Below are 9,551 nucleotides of genomic sequence, written 5' to 3' on the forward strand. Positions count from 1 at the left end.
TCTTCTCCCTCTCCCTCCCTCTCTCCCTCCCTCCATCCGGGTCACCGACCCCCTCCCCGCCGCTCCCTGAGGCGCTGGGGGGGGACGGAGGGGGGGTGGCGCGCGCAGGCGCGTTCCCGCCTCTCTCCCGCCGCTCCCGCGCCGTGCCCGTGCGCGCTCCCGCCGCTCCGGCCCCGCACGGACGCCCCTCCTCGGTCGGTGCGCGCGCTCCCGCCGCCCCACACGGACAGCCGGGAGCGGCGCGCGCGCTCCCGCCGCCCCACAACAGGGACACCGCGGTGCGCGCTCCCGCCGCTCCGGCCCCACCACAGGGACACCGCGGTGCGCGCTCCCGCCGCCCCGCCCCGAGCCCCGGCCGCAGGTGAGGTGAGGCCCGGCCCGGGCCGAGCGCTCCGAGCCGCGAGTGGGGAAGTTGTTGTTTTGTTTTCTTTTTTTTTTTCCTTAGGGCGGATCCCTAAGGGAGGGTTTGGGGGGTTTTTAATTAAAGAATATCCCCAGCGAGGGCTCCGGCCCGGGCGGGGGGTGAGTCCCGGCTCCTGCGCTCGCCCGGGGCGGCTCCACGGGGTGTGGGATCGTGGGGCGGGGTGGGTTGGGAAGGGACCTCAAAGATCACCCAGTGCCACCCCTGCCACGGGCAGGGACACCTTCCACTAGCCCAGGTTGCTCCAAGCCCCGTCCAACCTGGCCTTGGACACTTCCAGGGATGGGGCAGCCACAGCTTCTCTGGGCAACCTGTGCCAGGGCCTCACCACCCTCACAGGGAAGGATTTCTGCCCCTCAGCTCCTCGGGGGGGGGTTCTGTTGCCGTAGAAATCGCCATGTGTAGCCCTCACGTTTCGGGAATGTGACTGTGAGGGAGCTGCTCGTGCTCAGCTGCTGCTCCAGAGGATGCCCAGGAAAACCCCCCCGGTGCCGCCCGTGCCGGGGAGGAACTGAAGCCCCCAGTGGCAGGAGCTGCTTCGCTTAAATTTCAGAAGATTTTTAGCTTTGTATGAACTTAGAGAGTTTGCTTTCAAGTGTTTGAGCGGCCCCTGTCACCCGGTGTTTAAGTGGTAAGCAGGTGTTAATTCCCAGAAGAAAGGGCTCAGTGAAAGGTCTGATCCCAGTGGCTTTAGTTCTTGGGATCCTCTCAGTCGAGCTGTGTGAGGCTGTTAAATCTGAAATCTAAGAGGGAGCAGAGTGAGCAAATAGTTTGCTAATGAGTATTGCAATGGAATCGCTTTTAATTTGTTTATTGCAGTTAATACTCTTGTAAGAATTAGCTGATCATAATAGGAATTAGCTGGTTGTAATTTGCATTTGCATATCTCCATTCACAGATAAATAGGGACCTCTCACCTTTCCCTTTCCGGGGAGGTAAGTGAAGAAATTCCCTTTTTTCCTAGGGAGGCTGAATCAGAGTGTTTTGGCTGTTGCACTGATAATCACATTCCTGTACCTGTCAAGCTTGGAGTGCCCTTCTTCTGGTTTTAATGCTTTCTAATAATTGCATAATCAAATAATTCTGCCTGATCTCTTTAAAATATCACTTCTCACAGGGCAGTTTGTCACTGGACTTGTTAATTAACATTCACACATCAGTCTTACCTGTCTCATCTGATGCCAGGGAAGGTGTTGGATATTCTTGCATTGCTCAGTAACCAGGTGCTTTGATACTGATTTGGGTGAAGTCATGAAAAACGAGTAATCTGAGAAAAAAACACTCAGAATTAACAATGTAGGTTTATGATTAAAAAGAATAGAACTATGATACATTCTTAAGGAAGAACCATAGCACAATTGAAGTAGCTTTTATAGCTCAATATTCTCTACAGAAGCTTTTCAGATTTTGGTTTTACAGCAGGAAATGCTGTGCTGGAAATTACACAGAGCTGTTGATGTTGCTGCTGAAATGTTTCCTTAACTTAGGCTAAAATTGATTCTGTTAAATCCCTTCCTCTGCAAGCTGCAGGAATTCAAGGGAATAACTGCATTGTGTTCTGCAGCTTAACCATGTCCAGGTTTCCACTCTTGTTCTTTAAAGCAACGAGATGATTTCTGGGAATTAAATTTGTGTTTCTAGCTGAGGAAGGAATTTAATCTGCTTCCTGGCATGGGGAGGGTTAAACTGCCCCAGCTCCCCAGTGTCATTTACACTCATCACTGGAGACCTGCTGCCTTTTCACAGGGTTAGAAAATTTAACCCAGTCAGGTATTTTACTGCTGTGTTTAAATCTTAAAATGGGATGATTTCATATGAAACCAAGCCCTGTGTGCAGAGCTGGGGACGGGGGTTTTTCCATCAGGATTCTTAAACTCTGCAGACCTGCAGAGCATCTCCTCAGTGCAACAGTTCACCCCCGTGCAGGATTTGATGTGTGTCGTGATGCCACATGTTGCTGGTCAGCAAAACTTGGGATTTTCCAAGTGTGAAAGGCATTTACACAGGAAAATGACCCAGTGGTGAGCAGAGGGCAGGCCTGCAGTGCAGGAACACCAGGGCTGTCACCTCAGCTCTGTGCCCAGAACCCAGATGTGCATTTGGTTTAATCCCTGTGCGTTTTGGAGGTGGTGGTTGGTTGCCTGTTTTCCCAGGGAGCTGGATGAAGCGAATCAGGACACAGAATGAAGATGCAGGGACTGCCAGCTGAATTTATTCAGTGTTAAGATGATAACTGGGCAGGTTTGTGTGCATCTCTTGACAGTCACAGTGACTGTGCAACCATCACTTTCTGTCCACTTCACAGGGCACTTGAATTGTTCAGTGGTACAGAAATTAATTGTTAAGAAGCTGGGTGCTCTGGCTCTTTTCTTGGCTTTTTTTTCCCTTTTCCTTTTTCATCCCTCCTCTCTGACTGTGTGTGTGCTGTCTGAGATATCTGAGCTCCTGGCACTTGTCTGCAAACATTTCTGTTTGTTATTGATCCCTCTCCTATTCCTGAGTCGATTTGGCAAAGACCTTTCCTTGATTGTGTTGCCTGCCCTACCACCAGTCTTGCCTTTTACTTTTCCATTTGTCACCTTTTTCTTTACAGAATTGCCCTGTTCTCTTACACCACAAGACGTGGCAATAACATGGATGTCTTTTTTTTTTTCAAAATGCAAAAGGAGTTTCAGAGTTTTAGAACCTCCTCGTGCTGGAACTTTGAACTTAATTATAATTCTCTGATTTACTTCAACCAAATGTGGAAAAAGAAGGAAAAACTGAGATTTTTTTTCCCCCTACAATGCATTCTTTAGGTCTTTTAAGCTGATGTTTTAGAACCAAAGGCAATCCAGGGCTGGAATGTTGCTCTCAGTTCCACCTTGGCTGGACTGGAGGAGTGTCTGTGTCCTGCTGCCTGGTTTGCTGAGCCCAGATTTCTCCCAGAGCCAGATGGTGCCTTTTGTTTTTCCCTTGTTGGTGCATTTTTGTTCCCTTTTCTCTTCCCTCCTTACGTGAATCAGCGAGCACAAAAAAGGAGGTTTCCACCAGCAGCTCATTTTCTTGCATTTCCATCTTTTCTGTGGCACTGAGAATATTTTCCTGGGGAAATTCAGGAAATGTTCCCAGGTCTGTGCCCCAGTTTGTGGTGGTTTGGCTGAAGGGGTGACAGGGACTGGGGCAGTTACAGGAGCACAGGATCCTTCCACTGATTTAACTCATTTAATGGAGCATCACGCCTTGGGTGTGTCCCAGAGCAGTTTGGAAATACTTAAAATGATTTATCCTAAATATTTTTCCCTCATTTTTACGTGTTTTTTTCACCTTAACTGCAAAGTGTTTGTGTGTTGTTAATTAGAAATCTTGTCTTAATGTTTTCCCATGAGTGAGAGTGGGTTTATTTTACATTTTTAATGTGTTTTTGTTTCAGTTCATAGCATTTCTCAGTGTCTGCTTCAAAAGAATAAGCTGATATTCCAAATGAGACCATTGCCAATGAAACACCATATATTTACCTATCTTTTTTTAGAGTTATGTGATAAATTAACACTCTTTCCAAAGGTAGATCCAGTGCAGTTCCATGTTTTCTCTCATTTGCAGTGTGATAACCTCAAGATTATTGCAGCCATAGGTGGCAGAAGATATGCTCCTTTAAAAATCTTTTTTTACTGTATAAAAACTGGCCTCCCTAAACTCTTTTATTTAGTCTTTTGCTTTTTTTTGCATTTATTTTTAATCCCTTGATGTGTTTACTCACAGCTGTAGATACCCTTCCCCATGGGAAACATATTTTCCAGTGCTCAGGAGAAGGAAATTTCCTTCCATTAGGAGATTTTAGACTTTGTTCCATATGTGCCTGGAGAGGCTTTGGAGAGGTGGTTTAACTTTGCTGAGTCCCTGAGGAAATAAAGTTATTTCCTCAAATATCAGAAGACCCCTCTGATGACTCGGGAAGAGATTTTAATTGTTAAATAAAAAATGGCTGTTCAGTGCAAAGTGTGTCATGGAGAAAAGCTTCTGGAACAGTGTTGTCATTTTGGATTTCTGTCAGGGCAAAGGGAGGAGGAATTCCAGCTCCTTGACAGAGTGACTTTATGTCCCTTGTGATTGAGCAGCAGAGGCTTCACTCCCCTTGCAGGGTTGGGGTGTGGTGCTGCTCATTTGGGGGTGACAACAAACGTCAGGGTGATTTCTCTTCTTTGTTTTTGTAAAGTTCTTTGCCTCCCCAGCCCCCTGGGGATGTGGTGCCCTCCCACTCAGTCTGGGTTGTGTTTTTTGGGATGGCAGAGCCCTGGTGGAAGCTGGCCCATCCCTGGGAGCTGCAGTGGGTGAAGGATGCTGAGGGATCCCATGAAGTCCTGGAGCGACAGCCAGTCAGACCTGTACAGCAGCGACCAGGAGGAGGAGGAACAGATGATTTTTGGGGAAAATGAAGATGATTTGGAAGAGATGATGGATTTAAGTGACTTGCCTACCTCCCTCTTTGCTTGCAGTGTCCACGAAGCTGTTTTTGAGGTGCAGGAGGAAAAGGTAAGGCAGGGGTTGGAAGTGCAGCTGGACCTATTGAGCATTTTTGTCTGGATTTTCAGTGTATTAATGCTTGTTATAACTGGGGGAACAACCCAACCCAAAGTATTTTCCTGGGAAGCTCAGAGCAGCATGAGTAGAGTTACCAAAGAGCAGATAATACCACTCTTCCTTGGCCTTTGAAATTGTTAGTGGGTACACAGTGCTCCTCGTGGAAATCCTCGTGGAAGGTGATGTTTTTGGAGATCTGCACTTCGAGTTTCTCTCACTAGGTGGCAGTTTGTGTATTCCGAGCTTTTGGTCTCTGTTCACATCCAGGTGCTCTTGGAATTCAGATTTAACTCTGGGACAAAGCTGCTGCACTGAACACGGGTTTGCAGGTTGGGGTAACTGAGGCAGGTGTGGAATGGGCACGTTTAGGAGATGAAGGAGTTGGATGGGATTTGGGAGGGGAAAGTGAAAGGACAGTGTGTTTTCCCAGAGAGAAAATGTTCATTTTGTGTCTGGGGAATGTTTGTACTTCATCTCTAGGAAAGGTTTGAAGCCCTTTTCACAGTCTATGATGACCAAGTGACATTCCAGTTGTTTAAGAGCTTCAGAAGAGTGAGGATAAACTTCAGCAATCCCGAGGCAGCAGCGAGAGCACGGATAGAGCTGCACGAGACAGACTTCAGTGGGAAGAAGCTGAAGCTTTACTTTGCACAGGTGTGAGGGAACAAAGATGTTGTGCTCGTGTCCCTGTCCCTTTATTCCTCCTTTGTCCCAGAGTTCCATTTGTGATACCATCAGAAGTCACCTCCAACCTCATTGTCCTGCACTGAGCCGTGTCAGGGCGTCACTGACAGGGATAAAATTCACTCTTTAGGGGCAGTTTTGCTGTTCATACCCAAACAGAAATGTGCTGAAAGAAAAGAAGTAGATGCAAAATGTTCCATATAATGGGTGCTTTGCAGGGATATTGTTGCTGGATCAGCACTGGGAGCACTTGCACAGGCCAAGTTCTGAACTGCAGCATTTCCCTGGGGGAAATTATTTTTAAAGCTGGGCTGAATGGAGCATTGCTAAAGCAGAGGATGGAAAAGCATTAGTGGGGAAAGGAGTAAATAAAGAGGGAATTAATATTTGCCATCTGTATCTCCTGGTTTTGCCCTCAGGTGCAGGTATCCAGCGAAATAGGTGACAAGTCCTACCTCCTCCCTCCACAACCTGTCAAACAGTTCCTGATTTCCCCACCTGCCTCTCCACCAGTTGGGTGGAAACAGAGTGAAGATGCGACTCCCCTGATAAACTATGACTTGCTGTGTGCTGTCTCCAAGCTGGGACCAGGTGGGAACATTGACCTGCTTTTGCTGTGATGCTTAACTTCAGAAATGGTTAGAGAGGGATTTTATCTCCTTACCTTTGTGTGAGAAGAAACTCGGCCTCTTTTATGTGATGTGTCTTCCTTGAATGAAATGATCCATCACTTTTTTTACTTAATTAGTTAATTGATTGAAAGAGCAGCACAGACTGGCCTGTGTGGTACTGGCTCCATCACATCCATACACTGAATTTTGTCAGAGTCTCAGCATTAAGGAACAAACTATAAAAGAGGCATGAGAACTTCAGTCTCTTGCAGATGGGCAGCTCAAGTTACTAAGGATGAGATGCTAATATGTACTTTTGGGGTTTAATCATCAACTTCTTTCTGAACCTTCCTGGGAAACATAGTGTTTGCTTTCTGTGAAAAACAGGAAATATGGAGGCTTAACCTTTTCAAGTGCTTTTGTAGGTTTTCATTTACAAATGTCACACAAAATGTACAGCATAAATGATGCCACTCAAAAACGTGTGTGCTGCTTGTGCTTTGATGTCTTCAGTGGCTGGTGAGGGTTTTTAGCATCCCTTCCTTGCTTTAAATACCAGTTGAGGGGCTGATTGTATTCGAGGGAAGATGTAACTATTTTAAAGAGGTTCAGTGGAGTGTGGAGGTTGAGCAAACCGAAGATGAACATTTGGTCGTGCTGCTGGGGGTATTAAGGAGCTTTTGAGGGTAAATGCTTTGCCCTGGGGGTGTTTTAGCCCGGTCTTTGTTTGCTGCCCCCAGGGGAGAAGTACGAGCTGCACGCGGGGACAGACTCCACCCCCAGCGTCGTCGTCCACGTGTGCGAGAGCGAGACGGAGGAGGAGGAGGAGATCAAAAACCCCAAACAGAAGATCCTGCAGACGCGGCGCCCGGACCCCCCCCCGACGATCCTGGGCGACTCCAAGGCCTTCGAGTGTGCCCTGGAGGTGGGGGGGACCATGCACTGCTAGAGCTGAGCTGCTCCAGGGGGTACCAACACCAGACACTCCTGAGTCCATGTGTTGATGTCTGTGCTGCTGCCGTAGCGACAACAGATCTGACTTGTAGTTGTCTCTCATGCTCAAGAGTTTGGATGCCAATGCTCTGAAAAGCACTTTAATTTTAGGGACTAGTCCTGTCCCCACCCCCTCCCCGAGTGTAGCAAATCCACCTGACTTGAAATAGTGACAATTAGGGAGTCTGGTTGTGTTTTGGGTTTGGTTTTTTTTTAAGATGTTACTCTTTTTTGTTTCTGTTGTACAGTGTGATGTACCAAGTGCTGAAATAACCTCTTGCTGTCGTGACTGGGTACCAGAAAGCTCCTTGCACAGCAATTTAAAGCTGATCTGTGCTGGTCCAACAGCTTCCAGTTAATATAGTGTTAAACACAAGTGAAATGCACTCTTTGTGCTAAAATTCCTCCCCAGCCGAGGTGAGGATTAACCTTTGCTTTCCTCAGAAAGGCCAAGTGTGTGTTTGTGATTTGACATGAGGCACAAACACAGGGATGGAGCTGAACTCAGCTGGGTTTGGTGGCTGCAGGGGGGAAGAGCCACACGCTGAGTCCGTCACCAACACTCCTGCTCTGAGCTCTGGGTGGTGCACTGGTGCTTTGCACTGACACCTAATCAGGAGTTAATTACAGCAGGTAGATTAAAATATGGGTCCAGCTGCTGAATGGGTTGTCTCTGATCCTCTCTGAACATGTCCAGTCCTGGAGGCGGCTCCTGGGCCGGGTAACGCAGTGACTGTTAGGTCATGTCAGGAGATCAGGCACTGAGGGTTAATTTTTAACTTCTCCAGTCTGTTTTGTATTTTCAAAGACAATCAGTTGCCTGGCTTAGCCAGTTCTTATGCAGTTTCAGCCCTTGTTTGCTGTTTTCCTGTGTGGCACCCTACGTGTCTGGCAGAGCATCTGCTGCCTCTGAGAGCAGGGTGCATCTTTTAGAATACAGATCTTTGATTTTGTGATCTTGTGTTAAGTGTTTTTTAGTAGGAGGAAAATATGCCTTGGTATAACAACACCTGCTCCTGTGCTTTTATGCTATTTTATAGCCAAACTTTTTTAGTCTAGACAGATTCTTCTTTTTTTTCTATTTCAGAGGATAAAATGATTTGTGAACAAACCAGGCTGCTGATGTTTGTGTGTAGAAATCATTTGAGTCGTTCAGAAATTCAGATTTTTCAGGTTCATTTTAGTGTGGTTCAGTTGTTCATGACGTGCTTATTGAACTTCCCAAAGTGTTTTCACTTGGCTGCCAGCAGAGAGAAAAGGAATGGTCAGGGATTCACATGGATGGAGCAGTTTCCAGCTCTTGTGCTGTCCTGGATTGTGATCCCTCCCACCACCAGCTTCACGTTGCAAAGTGGGATCCTGCAGGCAGGTCCTTGTTCCAGAGGCAGGAATAGCATAGATTAAAAAGGTAGGAAAATGGGGTTTGTTCACCTTGCCTCCACAGGTGTGATATTTATGTATCTCTTCAGGTATTAAAATCACTCAAAGACCAACTTCTCTGTCTCACTGTTCTGTGGTACTGAAACAAAGAGGAAAAACCCAACAAAACCCTGTATTACCCATCAGGCTTGTGGATTTTTAAAACTCCAGAAGCCCTGTCTGGATTCTCTGTGTTGTTTATATTTTGTTAGCTGTTTAATTTCTACCCCACTGTAGAAGGTGCTGTGAGTAGGAATAAGTGGAAAACCCTCAGAAACAGTTTTATGAGGCGAAGCAAGTGTGATGTTGTCGATGTGTAAACGTGTAAAATGTGGAACATTCCAGCACTTCTCATTGTGTAAAGACACTTAAAATAAAACAATGCAGTGCCATTCACACTTGGGATTTTAGCTGTTTTCCACGTGAGACCAAGTTTGATATATAAGATTTTTAATGGTGGTATCTGCCTTGAGTGAATGCTCACAATGACTGTGGTTTTCCATGTGGAAATTATCAGGGAATGAAGAAGTTGGGGGGTTTCAGCAGAAATATCCTGGGAGTTGCTGGGCTGCAGGAGAGACTGAGGGTGTTTTTGGTGGGTTTGGGGGCCTCTCACAGCCCAGGGGAGTTTGACACTTGGGTGAGTCCTGAGCTCTGCGAAGATTTTGTTCCAATTAGGAGAAATATTTCCTTGCTTTCAAAAAACCTCCCAAGACCCATTTCCACAGGAGAGAAAGGGCCAGACTTTACATAAGTAATGTGGGATGCACTGATCCACAAAACTAAACCATGGGCTTTTGTCCCGGGTGACATCAGGAGCAGGTGAGTCCTGGCCATGGGTCGGTACCAGAAGTGGCTCTGGT

The 9,551-nt window shown here is 46.9% G+C and overlaps 1 protein-coding gene across 3 annotated transcripts; it reads left to right on the forward strand.

Annotated features, from left to right (window-relative positions):
* Window positions 1-256: 256 nt before the first annotated feature.
* On the forward strand, window positions 257-9,086 carry RCAN3 (RCAN family member 3). Of its 3 annotated transcripts, none has more exons than XM_027705894.1 (5): window positions 257-302; window positions 4,687-4,933; window positions 5,462-5,635; window positions 6,085-6,256; window positions 7,017-9,086. In XM_027705894.1, the coding sequence occupies exons 2-5, from the start codon at window positions 4,739-4,741 to the stop codon at window positions 7,223-7,225; spliced, it is 750 nt and encodes a 249-aa protein (XP_027561695.1). In that variant the 5' UTR covers window positions 257-302; window positions 4,687-4,738; the 3' UTR covers window positions 7,226-9,086. The 3 variants fall into 3 exon arrangements, with proteins under 3 accessions (XP_027561695.1, XP_027561696.1, XP_027561694.1); XM_027705895.1 differs by lacking the exon at window positions 257-302 and adding an exon at window positions 327-345; XM_027705893.1 differs by lacking the exon at window positions 257-302 and adding an exon at window positions 2,246-4,044 and having other exon boundaries at window positions 4,691-4,933.
* The last annotated feature ends 465 nt before the right edge of the window (window positions 9,087-9,551 follow it).

The sequence above is a fragment of the Neopelma chrysocephalum genome, unplaced genomic scaffold (genome assembly GCF_003984885.1).
Source record: "Neopelma chrysocephalum unplaced genomic scaffold, ASM398488v2 Primary Assembly neopelma1_361, whole genome shotgun sequence".
Taxonomy (NCBI): Eukaryota; Metazoa; Chordata; class Aves; order Passeriformes; family Pipridae; genus Neopelma; species Neopelma chrysocephalum.

Coding starts and splice junctions, on each gene's coding strand:
- RCAN3 (XM_027705894.1), top strand. CDS start 4,739: ATGCTGAGGGATCCCATGAAGTCCTGGAGCGACAGCCAGTCAGACCTG. Junction 4,934..5,461: donor TTGAGGTGCAGGAGGAAAAG/GTAAGGCAGGGG, acceptor CTTCATCTCTAG/GAAAGGTTTGAAGCCCTTTT. Junction 5,636..6,084: donor TGAAGCTTTACTTTGCACAG/GTGTGAGGGAAC, acceptor TTTTGCCCTCAG/GTGCAGGTATCCAGCGAAAT.